At 40.5% G+C, this 22346-nt stretch overlaps 1 protein-coding gene across 4 annotated transcripts; it reads left to right on the top strand.

Moving 5' to 3' along the window:
* The first annotated feature begins 244 nt into the window (after window positions 1-244).
* On the top strand, window positions 245-20624 carry LOC116359802 (zinc finger protein 883-like). 4 transcript variants are annotated; one of them, XM_031813543.1, is made up of 3 exons: window positions 245-332; window positions 6248-6496; window positions 10558-12098. In XM_031813543.1, the coding sequence occupies exons 1-3, from the start codon at window positions 266-268 to the stop codon at window positions 11739-11741; spliced, it is 1500 nt and encodes a 499-aa protein (XP_031669403.1). In that variant the 5' UTR covers window positions 245-265; the 3' UTR covers window positions 11742-12098. The 4 variants fall into 4 exon arrangements, with proteins under 4 accessions (XP_031669403.1, XP_031669404.1, XP_031669405.1 ...); XM_031813544.1 differs by lacking the exon at window positions 6248-6496 and adding an exon at window positions 20100-20624 and having other exon boundaries at window positions 246-332; window positions 10558-11742; XM_031813545.1 differs by lacking the exons at window positions 245-332; window positions 10558-12098 and adding exons at window positions 16627-16878; window positions 18660-20624 and having other exon boundaries at window positions 6427-6496.
* The last annotated feature ends 1722 nt before the right edge of the window (window positions 20625-22346 follow it).

Here is a 22346-nt window from a genome sequence, read left to right as displayed (position 1 = left end):
GACCCACTGGGAATATGATGAAAGAAATAAAAGCTGAAATAAATCATTCTCTCTACTATTATTCTGACATTTCACATTCTTAAAAATAAAGTGGTGATCCTAACTGACCTAAGACAGGGAATTTTTACCAGGATTAAATGTCAGGAATTGTGAAAAACTGAGTTCAAATGTATTTGGCTAAGGTGTATGTAAACTTCCGACTTCAACTGTATATATATATATTAATAGTCGGGAAACAGGAAGTTCCGGGCAAGGTCCAGACACAATGAAGTCTGCGGAACTGAGCTCTGAAGACAGTAGCGTGTGTGTCCGTTTCAGAAGTATTACTAAAGGTATGCAATAGCACGTTTAAACTTTCTAATATCGAAAGAACATGTCATAATATGTTAGGTAACAAATCCGTCAATGTATTTTCACGTTTGTTAAAGGTGTTATGACGTTTTAGTTTTGTGCGGAACCGAGTGAGTGAAGAACGTGATTAAATATTTTTAGAAGTCACATTTAGCTAGCTAAGTTTAGACTTTGGGTTTGTCAGAGTGAATGGATGTACATTATTTCGTCAATGTAATTTCATAAAGAATCAATTGATTTGAGATTTCTGAGTTCGTTTGACATGTTTATTATTCTGATTATTTCCATATGTTTATGAGCTGGTAAAATGGCGGCGCCGCTCGGTCTGAGTCAATAGACTTGCAGGCTGTGCGGCTGCACCAGAGAGACAGTTTCAGGGTTGTTTTACTGTTTAGAAGCAGAATGTCATGTTCATCTGATTTCTACATGTCACTGTAACAATATTCAGACACATTCAGTTGTTTCTATATTAATCGATAGTTGTTACTATGGTGTGAATGGGGAAATACAATCTGTTGTGAGTGAAATAGTGGAAAATAGTACATAGTTATGTCTCAAACTGCGACCTTGTATTAATTGTTTATTAAGTCATTTATGCATTAACGTGGATTTTTAGGAAGTCTGCTATAGCTTATCTGCACGTAGAGTGAACATGTTTAATAAGGGTTACATGGAGAAAATATCGGAAAGGAAAATGGAAGGCCGTCCTATCAGCAAAATATATTAGACATAAACCCTCCATGAACGCTTGAAAAAAAAAAAAAAAAAGACGCTCTCTTTATACCCCAAAATAATGATTAAAACAAGGTGGATAGTAGAGAACATGTGTACCGTTTACCAACACTTCTTGGACAGACCAGAGCCTTTAGATATATACTATATTAACTGTTCTTCGTCCTGTAAGCGTTGCTAGGCAACGCAGGAATTCTGATCGCGTTCAGGGCTGCGGGCCAGAAGGTCGTGGGTTCGCAGACCATCGTGAACAAGAGTAAGGGTGGATAGATCTATTTTATGGTGAAATCATTCCATGAATCTATCATCGTATTTGCAGATCTGAGGGGGGAAAAAAGCATTTTATAAAAATTCCATACAAGTCTACGTCATTTTACGTATTAGCCAAATGTTTTTTAATACCACACAGGCTAAGAATGGAGAAAGGCCTGTGTGTTCATCTCCATATTTCTCCAATGCCAAATCAGTATTTCTTGTTTACCACGAAATTGTCCCGGTTTGCAAATAACTAAATCAGAGACCATCTGACATGATTGGTGGGCGGGAGGTCCAGTATAAACACAAACTTGCTTCCTTGACAACAGCTCTGCTCCGTTAAGCGCTAGAAGTATAAAAGCCCGGATGTCTGCAGAGGATGCATCTGCAGTAAGATATCGGATTGACCATCCAGTTTTTTAGCAGAGAAATGTAAATCTCTAACTGCAGGCTACTCTCATTCTGTGTCTTTAACCCAACAAGCATTTCCCTAAAAGCTGTCTCTTACTGATTATTGGAGGACCAAAAAAGCCAATACCGATTAATCGGCCAATTTTTTATAAAAAAAATAATATATTATTTGTAAAAATGACAATTACAACAATACTGAATTAACACTTATTTTAAATAATGAAACATGTTCAATTAGGTTTAAATAATGCAAAAACAAAGTGTTGGGGAAGAAAGTAAAAGTGCAATATGTGCCATGTAAGAAAGCTAACATTTAAGTTCCTTGCTCAGAACATGAGAACATATGAAAGCTGGTGGTTCCTTTTAACATTGAGTCTTCAATATTCCCAGGTAAGAAGTTTTAGGTTGTAGTTATTATCGGAATTATAGGACTATTTCTCTCTATACCATTTGTATTTCATTAACCTTTGACTATTGGATGTTCTTATAGGCACTTTAGTATTGCCAGTGTAACAGTATAGCTTCCATCCCTCTCCTCGCACCTCCCTGGGCTCGATCCAGGAACACAACTACAACAGCCACCCTCGAAGCAGCGTTACCCATGCAGTGCAAGGGGAACAACCACTCCAAGTCTCAGAGCGAGTGATGTTTGAAACGCTATTAGTGCGCACCCCGCTAACTAGCTAGCCATTTCACATCGGTTACACCAGCCTAATCTCGGGAGTTGATAGGCTTGAAGTCATAAACACCTCAATGCTTGACGCACAACGAAGAGCTGCTGGCAAAATGCACAAAAGTGCTGTTTGAATGAATGCTTACGAGCCTGCTGCTGCCTATCCCTGCTCAGTCAGACTGCTCTATCAAATCATAGACTTAGTTATAACATAATAACACACAGAAATACGAGCCTTAGGTCATCAATATGGTCGAATCCGGAAACTATCATCTCGAAAACAAGATGTTTATTCTTTCAGTGAAATACGGAACCGTTCCGTATTTTATCTAAAGGGTGGCATCCATCAGTCTAAATATTCATGTTACATTGCACAACCTTCAATGTTATGTCATAATTACGTAAAATTCTGGCAAATTAGGCGGCCCAAACTGTTGCATATACCCTGACTCTGCGTGCAATGAACGCAAGAGAAGTGACACAATTTCACCTGGTTAATATTACCTGCTAACCTGGATTTCTTTTAGCTAAATATGCAGGTTTAAAAATATATACTTCTGTGTATTGATTTTAAGAAAGGCATTGATGTTTATGGTTAGGTACACATTGGAGCAACGATACGCACCGCAGCGATTATATGCAACGCAGGACAAGCTAGATAAGCTAGTAATATCATCAACCATGTGTAGTTGATTGATTATGATTGTTTTTTTATAAGAGAAGTGTAATGCTAGCTAGCAATTTACCATGGCTTACTGCATTTCGCGTAACAGGCAGTCTCCTCGTGGAGTGCAATGAGAGGCAGGTGGTTAGAGCATTGGACTAGTTAACTGTAAGGTTGCAAGATTGAATCCCCCGAGCTGTCACACCCTGACCATAGTTTGCTTTGTATGTTTCTATGTTTTGGTTGGTCAGGGTGTGATCTGAGTGGCATTCTATGTTGGATGTCTTGTTTGTCTATTTCTATGTCTGGCCTGATATGGTTCTCAAGAGAACAGGTGTTAGTCATTGTCTCTGATTGGGAACCATATTTAGGTAGCCTGGGTTTCACTGTGTGTTTGTGGGTGATTGTTCCTGTCTTTGTGTTTGCACCAGATGGGACTGTTTTAGGTTTTCTCACGTTTGTTGTTTTTGTTAGTTACCTCATGTGTAGTTTCTTTATAAATTAAAGAACATGAGTAACCACCACGCTGCATTTTGGTCCGCCTCTACTTCACCTAAAGAAAGCCATTACACGAGCTGACAAGGTGAAAATCTGTCGTTCTGCCCCTGAACGAGGCAGTTAACCCACCGTTCCCCGGTATGCCGTCATTGAAAATAAGAATGTGTTCTTAACTGACTTGCCTAGTTAAATAAAGATTAAATAAAGTTGTAAAAAAAAAAAATTAGGCCAAACCAAAAATACCGATTTCCGATTGTTATGAAAACTTGAAATCGGCCCTAATTAATCGGCCATTCCGATGAATCGGTCGACCTCTAGTTTAAACATCTTCTATTGTACAGAAAGTAAATAGCTTAATAAATTGATAGTGACAGAATTAGATTAGTATATTTCTTTTTGTTTGTCTCCTGGGCTATAGAAGGTTGAAGCTCAGCCTCTGAATGTCAAAGAAACAACGTCACTTCCTGGTTGTTTTACAGCTTGTTTCTGGCGTAGTCCATGCGCAAGATTGTGTGTATTTTTTGGGACTTGGCCTAATCAACAAAAAAATCTGAAGAAACCTTTCACTCTCTTCCTCACAGCACAGCCATTGGTTAGGATAGGCCGACACAGCACAGCCATTGGTTAGGATAGGCTGACACAGCACAGCCATTGGTTAGGATAGGCCGACACATCACAGTCATTGGTTAGGATAGGCTGACACAGCACAGCCATTGGTTAGGATAGGCCGACACAGCACAGCCATTGGTTAGGATAGGCCGACACAGCACAGCCATTGGTTAGGATAGGCCGACACAGCACAGTCATTGGTTAGGATAGGCCGACACAGCACAGCCATTGGTTAGGATAGGCCGACACAGCACAGCCATTGGTTAGGATAGGCCGACACAGCACAGCCATTGGTTAGGATAGGCCGACACAGCACAGTCATTGGTTAGGATAGGCCGACACAGCACAGTCATTGGTTAGGATAGGCCGACACAGCACAGCCATTGGTTAGGATAGGCCGACACAGCACAGCCATTGGTTAGGATAGGCCGACACAGCACAGTCATTGCTTAGGATAGGCCGACACAGCACAGTCATTGCTTAGGATAGGCCGACACAGCACAGTCATTGCTTAGGATAGGCCGACACAGCACAGTCATTGCTTAGGATAGGCCGACACAGCACAGTCATTGCTTAGGATAGGCCGACACAGCACAGCCATTGGTTAGGATAGGCCGACACAGCACAGCCATTGCTTAGGATAGGCCGACACAGCACAGTCATTGCTTAGGATAGGCCGACACAGCACAGCCATTGGTTAGGATGACACATCACAGCCATTGGTTAGTATAGGCCAACACAGCACAGCCATTGGTTAGGATAGGCCGACACAGCACAGCCATTGCTTAGGATAGGCCGACACAGCACAGCCATTGCTTAGGATAGGCTGACACAGCACAGCCATTGGTTAGGATAGGCCGACACAGCACAGTCATTGCTTAGGATAGGCCGACACAGCACAGCCATTGGTTAGGATGACACATCACAGCCATTGGTTAGTATAGGCCAACACAGCACAGCCATTGGTTAGGATAGGCCTACACAGCACAGCCATTGGTTAGAATGACACAGCACAGACATTGGTTAGGATAGGCCTACACAGCACAGCCATTGGTTAGGCAGCATTAAAAAAAAATGTTTTGGCTCAACAAGCACAGAGCAGGCCGTTTCTCAGGGTTGGAATAACCTTTGCAGTGTGTAATGCAGCCTAGTTGTATTTACACCATCCCAGCAACTATCCTAGAACCATATTATAACTTTGCTCTGTGCTTCTCCCAGCATGCACTTCGTATCCTATAGCCCAGGGCTCTCCAACCCTGTTCCTGGAGAGCTACAGCCCTGTAGGCTTTCGCTCTAACCCTAATCTAGCACACCTAATTCTATAAACTGAACCAATGGGGTTGGAGTTAAAACCTACAGGAGGGTAGCTCTCCAGGAACAGGGTTGGAGTGAAAACCTACAGGAGGATAGCTCTCCAGGAACAGGGTTGGAGTTAAAACCTACAGGAGGGTAGCTCTCCAGGAACAGGGTTGGAGTGAAAACCTACAGGAGGGAAGCTCTCTAGGAACATGGCTGGACAGCCCTGCTTTAGCCTATAGACTATGGATCATTTGATTGACATCACACTAAATGGCTAAATAGTCACTCTTGATATTGTGGTCCAGCAGAGAATCAGAGATGAGGGGTGGCATCAGGCACACATTGATATGTAGCCAATCAGCATTCAGGGCTCAAACCACCCAGTTTATAAAGCCTAATAAGCAAGTAATTGTCAAACACTGAGAAATATTGACATGTCACCAAATACAAATGGCCTGACCCTCTTATGGACTAGATTAAAACAATACTCAACCCTCCCCTTGACTGACATTGAAAAAGCACAACCCTCATTTTCCTCCAGGGAACCATTCTGTACATTTAGATAATCTCTTATTTGTGTCATTTAAAGGGTGAACTTTCTGTCTAATGTTTTGAATTCATGTTTTGTTGTCAATGTTTATCTACTTGATCTGTTGAAATGAGATGATTGAACAACAACAAATATAATATATTTTGAGAATTAAGAAAGCGCCAGAACTGTCAAGATTGTTTTCTGTTTCTCATTATATCTACAGGACGACTTGAATTAAGTCTGAGGTTTGTAACATCAACAGTGAGGATGAACCCAGCCTGCCACTCTCCTTCCACACTGAGTAGCAACCTACAGTCACTGGGTCCTGATTGTGACAGTGGGGCCCAGTTTGCTCTGCAGGATCCAGAGATGGCATCAGTGAAGCTAGAAGACTGCAGTCAAACACTGGAGCTGAATGTCAACATTAAAGATGAAGAACAGGAGGAGAAGATTGGGAAATCTGTTAGTCATGGTAACAGCAGGTTCCTCATAAGTTAGACTGGGTCGTAAGTTAGACTGGGTTGTAAGTTAGACTGGGTCGTAAGTTAGACTGGGTCATAAGTTAGACTGGGTCATAAGTTAGACTGGGTCGTAAGTTAGACTGGGTCATAAGTTAGACTGGGTCATAAGTTAGACTGAATCATAAGTTAGACTGGGTCATATGGAGGTCTAACGCTTGGAGAGAGGAGACTAAAGAAGTAAAGTAGATAAACTGCCAGAGTTTTAAAGTTCTATGAAATGAGTCTGTGTAGTTACTAACCCTTGTGATAGTGAGTGGACGATGATATGAAATGAGTCTGTAGTTACTAACCCTTGTGATAGTGAGTGGACGAGGATTATGGGTAATTATTTTCACTCCTTTTGCCTTCGACTGTTACCAGGGTTCGGGCCAATTCCAGATATTTAGGGAAATAGACTGAAATTCCAAATTCTCTTCATTGCTTTTCAATTAGCAGCATGTGGAATTTGGAATCAGGTTTACTTTCTGAATTGATTGGAATTGAAAAGGAATTGCCCCCAACCCAGACTGTTACCCCCTTTTAGAATAGTTTTACTCCCCTGTATTGTACAGCCTACTGATATGAAGTCATATGTCACCCGGTACAGACAGAAGAGGACCGGCCACCCCTCGGTTTCTTTCTAGGTTTCTTCCTATGTTCCTCTGTTCCTGCATTCTAGCAAACCTACTCATTAAACCTACTCATTAAGCCTACTCATTAAACCTACTAATTAATCCTACTCATTAAGCCTACTCATTAAACCTACTCATTAAGCCTACTCATTAAGCCTACTCATTAAGCCTACTCATTAAGCCTACTCATTAAGCCTACTCATTAAGCCTACTCATTAAGCCTACTCATTAAGCCTACTCATTAACCTACTCATTAAGCCTACTCATTAAACCTACTCATTAAGCCTACTCATTAAACCTACTCATTAAGCCTACTCATTAAGCCTACTCATTAAGCCTACTCATTAAGCCTACTCATTAAGCCTACTCAGTAAGCCTACTCAGTAAGCCTACTCATTAAACCTACTCATTAAGCCTACTCATTAAGCCTACTCATTAAGCCTACTCATTAAATCTACTCATTAAGCCTACTCATTAAGCCTACTCATTAAACCTACTCATTAAACCTACTCATTAAACCTACTCATTAAGGCTACTCATTAAACCTACTCATTAAACCTACTCATTAAGCCTACTCATTAAACCTACTCATTAAACCTACTCATTAAACCTACTCATTAAGCCTACTCATTAAACCTACTCATTAAGCCTACTCATTAAACCTACTCATCAATCCTACTCATCAAACCTACTCATTAAGCCTACTCATTAAACCTACTCATCAAACCTACTCATTAAACCTACTCATTAAGCCTACTCATTAAGCCTACTCATTAAACCTACTCATCAATCCTACTCATTAAACCTACTCATCAAACCTACTCATTAAACCTACTCATTAAACCTACTCATTAAGCCTACTCATCAAACCTACTCATTAAACCTACTCATTAAGCCTACTCATTAAGCCTACTCATTAAACCTACTCATTAAGCCTACTCATTAAGCCTACTCATTAAGCCTACTCATTAAGCCTACTCATTAAAACTACTCATTAAGCCTACTCATTAAGCCTACTCATCAAACCTACTCATTAAGCCTACTCATTAAACCTACTCATTAAACCTACTCATTAAACCTACTCATCAAACCTACTCATTAAACCTACTCATTAAGCCTACTCATTAAACCTACTCATTAAACCTACTCATTAAACCTACTCATTAAACATACTCATTAAACTTACTCATTAAGCCTACTCATCAAAGCTACTCATTAAACCTACTCATTAAACCTACTCATTAAACCTACTCATTAAGCCTACTCATTAAACCTACTCATTAAACCTACTCATTAAGCCTAGTCATTAAACCTACTCATTAAACTTACTCATTAAACCTACTCATTAAGCCTACTCATTAATCCTACTCATTCAAGGCTTTTTCTTTCTTTTTTTACTACTTTCTACATTGTAAAATAACAATAATAAATAACAATGAAGACAAACTATGAAATAACACATGGAATCATTTAGTAACCAAAAAAAAGAGTTAAACAAATCTAAATGTATTTTATATTATTCAAAGTAGCCACCCTTTGCCTTGATGACAACTTTGCACACTCTTGGCATTCTCTCAACCAGCTTCACCTGGAATGCTTTTCCAGCAGTCTTGAAGGAGTTCCCACATTTGATGAGCATTAGTTGGCTTTTTTTTTTTGAGTGGGCAGGTTGATGAGAGCCAGTCAATGTTTCACATGTTATCCAGATAATGACGGTTAGCACTTGGTGGTCTATAGCAGCTTCCCACCAGAATGGGCTTTAGGTGAGGTAGATGAATCTGTAGCCGTATTACTTCAACAGTATTTAACATGAGATCGTCTCTAATCTTTACAGGAATGTGGTTCTGAATATAAACAGCAACACCTCCCCCATTGGCATTTCTGTCTTTTCTGTAGATGTTATAACCATGTATTACTACCACTGTATCATCAAAGGTATTATCTAAGTAGAGTTTCAGAGATAGTCAAAATATGAATGTCATTTGTAACTAGCAAGTTATTGATATCATGAACCTTGTTTTTTTAGGTTACATATATTAATATGGGCTATTTTTAGCACTTTTATGGGTTGCTTGATTGTTTTTAATGCTTTACTGAGAAGCTTATCAGGTAGAATTACTTATATTATGTACATTGGAGATGATAGTGCTGTGAGCTGCACAAAGTGGTCTTCTTACTAGGGCACACCGGTAGCCATGCTGGTTAAGTGTGGCTTTGAATTCTAAATAAATCACTGACTGTGTCACCAGCAAAGCACCCCCACACACCACCTCCATGCTTCACAGTGGGAACCACACAAGCAGAGATCATCCGTTCACCCACACCACGTCTCAGAAAGACACGGCAATTGGAACCAAAAGAACAGACCAAAGGACAGGTTTCCACAGGTCTAATGTCCATTGCTTGTGTTTCTTCGCCCAAGCAAGCAATTCTCTTCTTCATATTGGTGTTCTTTAGTAGTGGTTTCTTCGCAGTAATTCGACCATGAAGGCCTGATTCACGCAGTCTCCTCTGAACAGTTGATGTTGAGATGTCTGTTACTTGAACTTGAAGCATTTCTTTGGGCTGCAATCGGAGGTGCACTTGACTCTAATGAACTTATCTTCTGCAGCAGAGGTAACTCTGGGTCTTCCTTTCCTGTGGCGGTCCTCATGAGAGCCAGTTTCATCATAGCAATTGATGATTTTTGTGACTGCACTTGAAGAGACTTTCAAAGTTCTTGAAATGATTGAGTATTGACTGACTTTCATGTGTTAAAGTAATTTTTAATTTTTAAATTTTATTTATTTAACCTTTATTTAACTAGGCAAGTCAGTTAAGAACAAATTCTTATTTTCAATGACGGCCTGGGAACAGTGGGTTAACTGCCTGTTCAGGGGCAGAACGACAGATTTTGTACCTTGTCAGCTTGGGGATTTGAACTTACAACCTTTCGGTTACTAGTCCAATGCTCTAACCACTAGGCTACGCTGCCGCAATGATGGACTGTTGTTTCTCTTTGCTTTATTTCAGCTGTTCTTGTCATAATATGGATGGTATTTTACCAAATAAGGCTCTTCTGTATCCCACCCCTACCTTGTCACAACACAACTGATTGACTCAAACGCTTTAAGAAGGAAAGAAATTCCACCAAGTAACTTTTAACAAGGCACACCTGTTAATTGAAATGCATTCCAGGTGACTTCCTCATGAAGCTGGTTGAGAGAATGCAAAGCTTTCATCAAGGCAAAGGGTGGCTACTTTGAAAAATCAAAAATATATTTTTGAAGTCTTCAGTATTATTCTACAATGTAGAAAATTGTAAAAATAAATGATAACCCTGGAAGGAGTAGGTGTCCAAACTTTTGACTGGTATTGTATATCACACCAACTGACTGGTTCTTCTGATGTTGTTCACACAGGAGACCATGTTGAGACATTCTCTACATCCAGAGAGAAACAGCAGGAAGATAACAGAGCTAAGAGGTCTCACCACTGCCCACATTGTGAGGAGAATTTTCCAATTCTATCAAAGCTAAAAGTACACTTAAAAATACACACAGGAGAGAATCTGTATTCCTGTACTGACTGTAGGAAGAGATTCACAACATCAAGGGCTCTGACACTTCATCAGAGAGTGCACACAGGAGAGAAACCTTACTCCTGCTCGTACTGTGGAAAATGCTTCACAACATCGTCTGAGTTAACAGTTCATCAGAGAACACACACTGGAGAAAAGCCTTATATCTGCTCTGACTGTGGGAAGAGTTTTTCCCACCTGTGTAACTATAAAGCACACCAACGTATACATGCAGGAGAGAAGCCGTTCTCCTGCTCTGACTGTGGGAAGAGTTTCTCTCAACAGAACCATTTAAAGTCACACCAACGTATACACACAGGAGAGAAGCCTTACTTCTGCTCTGACTGTAGGAAGAGTTTTTCCCACCTGTGTAACTATAAAGCACACCAACGTATACATGCAGGAGAGAAGCCGTTCTCCTGCTCTGACTGTGGGAAGAGTTTCTCTCAACAGAACCATTTAAAGTCACACCAACGTATACACACAGGAGAGAAGCCTTACTACTGCTCTGACTGTGGGAAGAGTTTCTCTCGATTGGATACTTTAAAATCACATGAACGTATACATACAGGAAAGAAGCGTTACTACTGCTCCGACTGTAGGAAGAGTTTCTCCCACCAGGGTAGCTTAAAAAAACACCAATGTATACACACAGGAGAGAAGCCTTACTCCTGCTGTGACTGTGGAAAAAGCTTCACAGCATCATTTGATCTAAAAGTTCATCTGAGAACACACACTGGAGAAAAGCCTTACATCTGCTCTGACTGTGGGAAGAGGTTCTCTCAACAGAACCATTTAAAAACACATCAACGTATTCACACAGGAGAGAAGCCTTACTACTGCTCTGTCTGTGGGAAGAGTTTCTCTCAACAGAGTAACTTAAAAACGCATGAACGTATGCATAAAGGAGAGAAGCCTTACTACTGCTCTGTCTGTGGGAAGAGTTTCTCTCAACAGAGCAACTTAAAAACACACCAACGTATACATAAAGGAGAGAAGACTCATCAGTTCTCTCAGACCAGCTAAGATTAAAGTCACTCCATCACTTAATTTTCATCTCATTGCTTGACTTGGACTGAAATAGGTGCCGGAACTGTTTTGTATTTAGCTTTAATCATTCATAAGTAAATTATCTGTTATAAAATATAAATTGGTATGTGTTATTCACTGACATGTGGACTTAAACTTCATTGTGTTCTGTGACATTTTAATCACTGCGTTGTAGAGACGATCTCTTTATCTATGTATGTTGCTATTGTGAGGTTAACACACGTCTAGCAGATTTAATTAGTCTGTCATAGGTTGTTATTCTATTCGTATTATACGGTTATTCATCAGTTCTGCCCCACAAAGGAAAATGTCAATAAACTCAGTGATGCACTTTATGGTCTGCAGATTCAGTTTGTTATAGTTTCCATGGTTAGTTTCCATGGTTAGTTTCCATGGTTAGTTTCCATAGTTTCCATGTGGTTGGAGCATCAGGGGTTGTTACACTTATTAAAATTACAAGAATGATCAAATTGCATCTGTCAATAGTTCTTCTTTTTTTTACTACTACAGAATTTTTCAGTTTCAGATTAGTATTTTTAACTATTGGACAAGTGGCAAGAAATGATCATGTCCAGCGCTGACATACTTAAGAAGGTGCTAACTGCACTATATATACTAAAGTATGTGGACACCCCTTCAAATTAGTGGTTTCAGCTATTTCAGCCACAGCCGTTGCTGACAGGTGTATAGAATCGAGCACACCGCCATGCAATCTCCATAGACAAACATTGGCGGTAGAATGGCCTTACTGAAGAGCTCAGTGACTTTCAAAGTGGCACTGTCTAAGGATGCCACCTTTCCAACAAGTCAGTTTGTCAAATTTCTGCCGTGCTAGAGCTGCCCCAGTCAACTGTAAGTGCTGTTCTTGTGAAGTGGAAACGTCTACGAGCAGCAACTGGTCACTGGGCACTGGTCAAAACAAGTAGTGAAGTCAGAGCTTGATTACAACCAAAAAGTGTTTGTTTGACTCCCTCAGTTATATCTTGACCAACAAAAAAAAGAAACGTCCGTTTTTCAGGACCCTTGTTTTTCAAAGATAATACCCTTATTGGCCATCTTGCAACACCTGAGTTAAGAAAATATTTACTAAATAAACTAATGCAACATATTGAATGCCAACCACCATTAAACCCACCGAAGAAGAAGAAGTCCTGTTGCGTTTTGATAGTCGGGGAACAGGAAGTTCCGGGCAGGCTTCAGCCACAATTGTTCTCTGAAGGCGATATCGGTTGTGTCCGTTTCAGAAGTATTACTAAAGGTATGCAATAGCACGTTTAAACTTACTAATATCGAAAGAACATGTCGTAACATGTTAGGTAGCAAATCCGTTAAGGTATTATCGCGTTTGTTAAAGGTTTTAGTTTTGTGCTGAACCGAGTGAGTGAAGAACGTGATTAAATATAATTTTAGAAGTCACATTTAGCTAGCTCAGTTTAGACTTTGGGTTTGTCAGAGTGAATGAATGTACATTATTTCGTCGATGATTCTTTATGAAATTACAATCGATTTGAGATTTCTGAGTTCGTTTGACATGTTTATTATTCTGATTATTTCCATATGTTTATGAGCTGGTAAAATGGCGGCGCCGCTCGGTCTGAGTCAATAGACTTGCAGGCTGTGCGGCTGCACCAGAGAGACAGTTTCAGGGTTGTTTTACTGTTTAGAAGCAGAATGTCATGTTCATCTGATTTCTACATGTCACTGTAACAATATTCAGACACATTCAGTTGTTTCTATATTTATCTATAATTGTTACTATGGTGTGAATGGGAAATACAATCGTTTTTTTTGTGAGTGAAAGTGGAAAATATGATAGTTCTGCCTCAAACTGCAACCTTGCATTACTTGTTTACTTAGTAATTTGTGAATTTAGGAAGACTACTATAGATTAACTGCACTTAGGTAGTGAACATTATTTTTTAATACGGATATCTGAAAGGAAAATGGATGTCCGTCTGGTGAGCAAAATATATTTGACATAAACCCTCCCTGAACGCTGAATAAAAATATATAAAAATATCCCCCATAGCCAAAATAATGATTAAAACAAGGTGGATAGTAGAGAACATGTGTACCGTTTACCAACACTTCTTGGACAGACCAGAGCCTTTAGATATATACTATATTAACTGTTCTTCGTCCTGTACGCGTTGCTAGGCAACGCAGGAATTCTGATCGCGTTCAGGGCTGCGGGCCAGAAGGTCGTGGGTTCGCAGACCATCGTGAACAAGAGTAAGGGTGGATAGATCTATTTTATGGTGAAATCATTCCATTAATCTATCATTGTATTTGCAGGTCTGAGAAAAACATTGCCTTTTATAAACGTTTCAAGCAAGTCTACATTATTTGACTTATTAGCAGAATCTTTTTTATTACCACACAGGTTAAGAATGGACAGAGAGAGAGAGAGAGAGAGAGAGAGGCCTGTGTGTTCATCTTATCATATTTCTCCGATGCCAAATCTGTCCCTGTTTACAAATAATCAAATGTGAGACCATCTGATCACCTTTCCACACCAGACGGAGTAAAAGACAAGCTACCTTTCCACTCCAGACGGAGTAAAAGACAAGCTACCTTTCCACACCAGACAGAGTAAAAGACAAGCTACCTTTCCACACCAGACGGAGTAAAAGACAAGCTACCTTTCCACACCAGACAGAGTAAAAGACAAGCTACCTTTCCACACCAGACGGAGTAAAAGACAAGCTACCTTTCCACACCAGACAGAGTAAAAGACAAGCTACCTTTCCACGCCAGACAGAGTAAAAGACAAGCTACCTTTCCACGCCAGACGGAGTAAAAGACAAGCTACCTTTCCACTCCAGACAGAGTAAAAGACAAGCTACCTTTCCACACCAGACAGAGTAAAAGACAAGCTACCTTTCCACTCCAGACAGAGTAAAAGACAAACTACCTTTCCACGCCAGACAGAGTAAAAGACAAGCTACCTTTCCACTCCAGACAGAGTAAAAGACAAGCTACCTTTCCACTCCAGACGGAGTAAAAGACAAGCTACCTTTCCACTCCAGACAGAGTAAAAGACAAGCTACCTTTCCACTCCAGACGGAGTAAAAGACAAGCTACCTTTCCTCGCCAGACAGAGTAAAAGACAAGCTACCTTTCCACTCCAGACAGAGTAAAAGACAAGCTACCTTTCCACTCCATACAGAGTAAAAGACAAGCTACCTTTCCACGCCAGACAGAGTAAAAGACAAGCTACCTTTCCACTCCAGACAGAGTAAAAGACAAGCTACCTTTCCATGCCAGACAGAGTAAAAGACAAACTACCTTTCCACTCCAGACAGAGTAAAAGACAAGCTACCTTTCCACTCCAGACAGAGTAAAAGGCAAGCTACCTTTCCATGCCAGACAGAGTAAAAGACAAGCTACCTTTCCACTCCAGACAGAGTAAAAGACAATTCATGTTTGATCCCAAAATGTGTCCGGAAGCTTCTGAGGGAGGGTGTGAAACAATTTCTGAACCCACGGAGGCAGAGGTCAAATCAAGCTCCTAACGCATCGCCGTGTGCCTCTTCAAGTTTTGTAACAATGTGAAGGGCTCCGTATAGCACCGCATTGACATGATTGGTGGGCGGGAGGTCCAGTATAAACACAAACTCGCTTCCTTGACAACAGCTTTGCTCCGTTAAGCGCTAGAAGTATAAAAGCCCGGATGTCTGCAGAGGATGCATCTGCAGTAAGATATCGGATTGACCATCCAGTCTTTTAGCAGAGAAATGTAAATCTCTAACTGCAGGCTACTCTCATTCTGTGTCTTTAACCCAACAAATATTTCCCTAAAAGCTGTCTGGGTTTTAACATCTTCTATTGTACAGACCAGTAAATAGCTTAATAAATTGATAGTGACAGAATTAGATTAATTATTTATTTTTGTTTTGTCTCGTAGGATATAGAAGGTTATATCTCAGCCTCTGAATGTCAAAGTAATGAAACCGTGATTTGCATCTGAGTCACTTCTACCCTGGTTATTTTACAGCTTGTTTCTGGCGTAAAGCAGCGCTGACCAAAAACACTGTTATAGATCTCTTTAAATCATCAGATCAGTTTTTATTTCTTCATGTTATTCTAACAAGTGGGAGGCCTGTGCTTTTTGACATCATCTTCACTAAAAGAGGCCTATGGCATAACCCCTCAAGTGGAGTCTGGGTTTTAACTCAACAGCCCTTCACTGACATTTACTGACATAGGCTATTTAAAGAGTGCCGGGTGGGTTGAGGAATAGGTTAGGATAGGCTAGGCCGACACAGCACAGCCATTGGTTAGGATAGGCCGACACAACACAGCCATTGGTTAGGATAGGCCGACACATCACAGCCATTGGTTAGGATAGGCCGACACAACACAGCCATTGGTTAGGATGACACATCACAGCCATTGGTTAGGATAGGCCGACACAGCACAGCCATTGGTTAGGATAGGCCGACACAGCACAGCCATTGGTTAGGATAGGCCGACACATCACAGCCATTGGTTAGGATAGGCCGACACAGCACAGCCATTGGTTAGGATAGGCCGACACAGCACAGCCATTGGTTAGGATAGGCCGACACATCCTATCCTAATAAAACAATACTCAACCCTCCCCTTGACTGACAATGAAAAAGCACAACCCTCATTTTCCTCCAGGGAACCATTCTGTACATTTAGATCATCTCTTATTTGTGTCATTTAAAGGGTGAACTTTCTGTCTAATGTTTTGAATTCATGTTTTGTTGTCAATGTTTATCTACCTGATCTGTTGAAATGAGATGATTGAACAACAACAAATATAATATATTTTGAGAATTAAGAAAGCGCCTGAACTGTCAAGATTGTTTTCTGTTTCTCATTATATCTACAGGACGACTTGAATTAAGTCTGAGGCCGGTAATATCAACAGTGAGGACAAACCCAGCCTGCCACTCTCCTTCCACACTGAGTCCAAACCTACAGTCACTGGGTCCTGATTGTGACAGTGGAGCCCAGTTTGCTCTGCAGGATCCAGAGATGGCATCAGTGAAGCTGGAAGACTGCAGTCAAACACTGGAGCTGAATGTCAACATTAAAGATGAAGAAGAAGAGGAGGAGAAGATTAGGACAACTGTTAGTCATGGTAAGAGCAGGTTCTATCCATAAGTTATCTTCAGAAATTAGACCTCCATAAGTTATGAACCAGTCTATTGATAGGTTGAATTCTGTAATTCTGACATCACATCCCTGAACAACTGGGTTATCTGGAGTGATCAGAGTGTAGACTAAAGAAGTGAAGTAGACAAACTGCCAGTGTTTTAAAGTCCTATGAAATGAGTCTGTGTCGTTACTAACCCTTGTGATAGTGAGTGGACAATGAATATGGATAATTATTTTCACTCCTTTTGCCTTCGACTGTTACCAGGGTTCGGGCCAATTCTAGATATTTTGGGAAATACACTGACATTCCAATTCTCTTCAATGCCTTTTAAATTAACAAAATGTGGAATTGGAATTAGGGTTACTTTCTGAATGGACTGTTATTTAAAAGGAATTGCCCCAAACCCAGACTGTTACCCACTTTTAGAATAGTTTTACTCCCCTGTATTGTACAGCCTACTGATATGAATACATATGTCACCTGGTACAGACAGAAGAGGACTGGCCATGGCTCAGAGCCTGGTTCCTTTCTAGGTTTCTTCCAAGGTTCCTGCTTGCTGGGGAGTTTTTCGTGGCCATTGTGCTTCTACATCTGCATTGCTTTGCTCTTTGGGGATTGAGGCTGGGTTTCTGTAAAGCACTTATACATGTCACATGTATTTTATATAACCCTTTGTACTTCAGCAGTTGTCACACCGTTCTTTACAGAAACCTAAAACCCCAGAGAGCAGGCAATGTAAATAGCTCCATAAAATAAGTACAGTGCCAGTCGAACGTTTGGACACAGCGTTAGGGTTCCTTCCTTCCTTCCTCGTCAATCATTGGTTCGTTGGTGAAATTAGCATTATGACAATTATCTTTAATTAAATCATTCAAAAACCTTTATTAATGCAATTTGCAGAAAGAAGGAACATAGCACGCGTGTTTCAGAGTAAGTTCTGCGTCTAACAAAAGGCCTCCTGTTGTTTTATTACACCCTGAGTCGCTCCCTGATGATGTCACTGCTGACATCATCATCCTCTACTCCTGGGACCAAAACCATGCCTACAGAGTTGTATAAACAGGTCCTTTTAACTGTTAGCTAAACACTTAGCAGTAAATGTCCCCTCGCCCCAAAGTGGATTTATTGTGGAATGTTTGCCTAGTCTTATCTCCTTCACTCCCCTTCACTCTCCTTCACTCCCCTGCAGAGTCCTGTCTAAGTCACACATTTCTAAGAGGGGCCTCTTTATAATGAGGCAGAAAGAGAGACAGATAACTAAAATATAACTGTAGAACAATACTAAACCTCTACAATGAATTTATATTGTTAATCCGTAATATAATACCGTATAAATGTAAGGAGGGAGGGGTCTTTTAACCCCTCCCCTTCTATTAATATAACATAAGCATAATCAATTATTCTAATACAAATATATTCTATATTTGTACAGCCCCAAATCATGACCCCCTAGGTAAACTCCTGACAACACCTACTCATTCAAGTGTTTTTCTTTATCTACATTGTAGAATAATAGTGAAGACATCAACACTATGAAATAACACATATGGAATCATGTAGTAACCAAAATAGTGTTAAACAAATCAAAATATATTTTGTATTCAAAGTAGCCAACCTTTGCCTTGATGACAACTTTGCACACTTTTGGTATTACAAAGTAGTAAATAGTTAAAGAAAACCCGTTGAAGGAGTAGGTGTCCAAACTTCTGACTGGTACTGTATATCACACCAACTGACTGGTTCTTCTGATGTTGTTCACACAGGAGACCATGTTGAGACATTCTCTACATCCAGAGAGCAACAGCAGCAGGAAGATCACAGAGCTAAGAGGTCTCACCACTGCACACATTGTGAGGAGATTTTCCCAGGTTTATCAAAGCTAAAAATACACCTAAAAATACACACAGGAGAAAATCTGTATTCCTGTACTGAGTCTGGGGAGAGATTCACAACATCAAAGGCTCTGACAATTCATCAGAGAGTGCACACAGAAGAGAAACCGTACTCCTGCTCGTACTGTGGGAAGAGTTTCTCTCAACAGACCAACCTAAAAAAACACCAACGTTTACACACAGGAGAGAAGCCTTACTCCTGCTGTGACTGTGGAAAATGCTTCACAACATCATCTGAGCTAACAGTTCATCAGAGAACACACACTGGAGAGAAGCCTTACATCTGCTCTGACTGTGGGAAGAGTTTCTCCCACCAGGGTAGCTTAAAAGCACACCAACGTATACATACAGGAGAGAAGCCATACTCCTGCTCTGACTGTGGAAAGAACTTCTCCCGATTGGGTACCCTAAAATTGCATAAACGTATACATACAGGAATTAAGCCTTACTACTGCTCTGACTGTAGGAAGAGTTTCTCCCACCAGGGTAGCTTTAAAGCACACCAACGTATACACACAGGAGAGAAACCGTACTCCTGTTCTGACTGTGAGAAGAGTTTCTCCCGATTGGGTACCTTAAAATCTCATGAACGTATACATACAGGAAAGAAGCCTTACTACTGCTCCAACTGTGGGAAGAGTTTCGCTCAACGGAACCATTTAAAATCACATGAACGTAGACATAAAGAAAAGAAGCCTTACTCCTGCTCTGACTGTAGAAAATGCTTCACAACATCATATGATCTAAAAGTTCATCAGAGAACACACACTGGAGAAAAGCCTTACATCTGCTCTGACTGTGGGAAGAGTTTCTATCAACAGAGCAGCTTCAAGAAACACCAACGTCTACACACAGGAGAGAAGCCTTACTCCTGCTCTGGCTGTGGAAAATGCTTCACAACATCGTCTGATCTAAAAGTTCACCAGAGAACACACACTGGAGAAAAGCCTTATGTCTGCTCTGACTGTGGGAAGCGTTTCTCTCAACAGAGCAGCTTCAAGAAACACCAACGTCTACACACAGGAGAGAAGCCTTACTCCTGCTGTGACTGTGGAAAATGCTTCACAACATCATTTGATCTAAAAATTCATCTGAGAACACACACTGGAGAAAAGCCTTACATCTGCTCTGACTGTGGGAAGAGGTTCTCTCAACAGAACCATTTAAACACACATCAACGTATACACACAGGAGAGAAGCCTTACTACTGCTCTGTCTGTGGGAAGAGTTTCTCTCAACAGAGCAACTTAAAAACACACCAACGTATACATAAAGGAGAGAAGACTCATCAGTTCTCTCAGACCAGCTAAGATTAAAATTAGGTGATGGAGTGATTTTAATTTCATTGCTTTACTTGGACTGAAATAGGTGATTTTAATGTCATTGACTTGGACTGAAATAGGTGATTTTAATCTCATTGACTTGGACTGAAATAGGTGATTTTAATCTCATTGCTTGACTTGGACTGAAATAGGTGATTTTAATCTCATTGCTTGACTTGGACTGAAATAGGTGCCGGAACTCATTTTAGAGGAAACCCTTTTGGACAATCAGAACCTTACAAACGTGCCGTGGTTCCGACAGATAACCAGCGAACGAAGGCATTCACACGTAAATACATTCATGATTTATTCTCGTCTGCAAAGTATATGATTACTGTGAGAATAGTTTCTAAAATGTATCGATGATTAGTGTAGTTTTTTTCTCTCTCTACTTTTGTAAAAAAACAAAAACACTATTGTGTTAGTCCGCTAGGGACCTTTTTCTCATCTATTAAGTGTGTATGTTTATCCTGTGTTATCATTTAGTTAGCTAGTAAATAAATATTTAAATCAATTTGTGTACTACTGAATCATATGTAAGGCTGGGGTTTTTGCAGATGCAGAAGGTTACGACGGTTCAGAATGATGATATGAGACGAGATTATGATTCATACGTTGACTGTTTTATGGATGTGATAGGTAAATACCTTTTTAGAGTTTAATTCGGGAGATGCTCTCATGGTGCCCCAAAAATTCCTAATGAGTTAATTGTTACATGATTAATTTAATCGGGTAACAAACAGAGTTAGTTGATTTAGATGCATAACAGTCATCAGATTAATGAAAGTAAAGTCACGACAATTGTGTGTGGATTTCTCCTCAGTCTGGGTGCAATCCGGCTACCAAAAGCGCACACAGTGAGCGACGTCATCAGCACTCCCACAAGTCTCCAGAAAACTTGTTTTGTGACCGAGAGGCTCCTTTTCAGTATAACGTTGGAGGAAATACGTTCCTAGTGAGGAATTTGTTTGCTGGCCTCATAAATCCTAGTCAATTAGCTAATATTTAAGGGGGAAAAAAATGTTTTTGTTTGGCTAGTTATGCTAACCCGTTTGCAATCTCTTTTTAACATTGCTTGCTAGCTACAGAGGCTAGTTAGCTACAGTAGTTAGCAACTGCCATCAGTTGTGTTATTGTCATATGTTGCCTTTTCCACCGTTTTTAGATACTTACTGGCATTTGGGCGGGAAACCGAACACTTAAATAAAGGTTAAATAAATTTAAAAAATGCACATGGGAAATCCTGTACATTAGATGTCTGAATACATTTTAAAAAATTAAATAAAATAACATGTATTTATATAACCCTTCGTGGGGTGTGGGGTGGCCAGTCCTCTTCTGGCTGTGCTGGGTGGAGATTATAACAGAACATGGCCAAGATGTTCAAATGTTCATAAATGACCAGCATGGTCCAATAGTAATAAGGCAGAACAGTTGAAACTGGAGCAGCAGCACAGCCAGGTGGACTGGGGACAGCAAGGAGTCATCATGTCAGGTAGTCCTGAAGCATGGTCCATGGTTCTCTTGCCTTTTTAAGCAGCCGGTACAAAGTTTAGTGGTGAACAGATGGGGCGCTCTCCTGTTGCCTAGCCAGCTTTCAGGTGCCTGTAAAAACATTTTGATAGACAGCTATCTCCCGCTCTCTATTGCCCCAGGACATGTCAAGACTTGACAGTTCATGCAGCTTTTAGTAGTTCCGATGGGACTCCCAATCACAGCCGGATGTGATGCAGCATGGATTCGAACCAGGTACTGCAGTGACACCTCTTGCACTGAGATGCAGTGTCTTAGACCGCTGCACCACTCGGGATTTGATGGAAGTCATTTAAACTGTTGGAGCGGATGTTGATTTTTAGCAACCCATTATTGACTGACAGGTTCAGGTTGTCTCACTACACTGAACAAAAATATAAAACGCCACATGTAAAGTGTTGGTCCCACGTTTCATGAGCTGAAATTTAAAAAATCCCAGAAATGCATTAAAAGCCTATTTCTCTTAAATGTTTTGTGCAAATGTGTTTACGTCCATGTTAATGAGCGTTTCTCCTTTGCCATGATAATCCATCCACAGGTGTGGCATATCAAGAAGCTGATTAAACAGCATGATCATTACACAGGTGCACCTTGTGCTTTGGACAATAAAACACCACTTTTATTAAAATGTTCAGTTTTGTCACAACACAATGCCACATATGTCTCAAGGTTTGCGGGAACGTGCAGTTGACATGCTGACTGC

The sequence above is a fragment of the Oncorhynchus kisutch genome, unplaced genomic scaffold (assembly GCF_002021735.2).
Source record: "Oncorhynchus kisutch isolate 150728-3 unplaced genomic scaffold, Okis_V2 Okis05a-Okis16b_hom, whole genome shotgun sequence".
Lineage (NCBI taxonomy): Eukaryota > Metazoa > Chordata > Actinopteri > Salmoniformes > Salmonidae > Oncorhynchus > Oncorhynchus kisutch.
The sequence above is the reverse complement of the archived record's forward strand: the minus strand, read 5'-3'. Positions and strand labels throughout refer to the sequence as shown.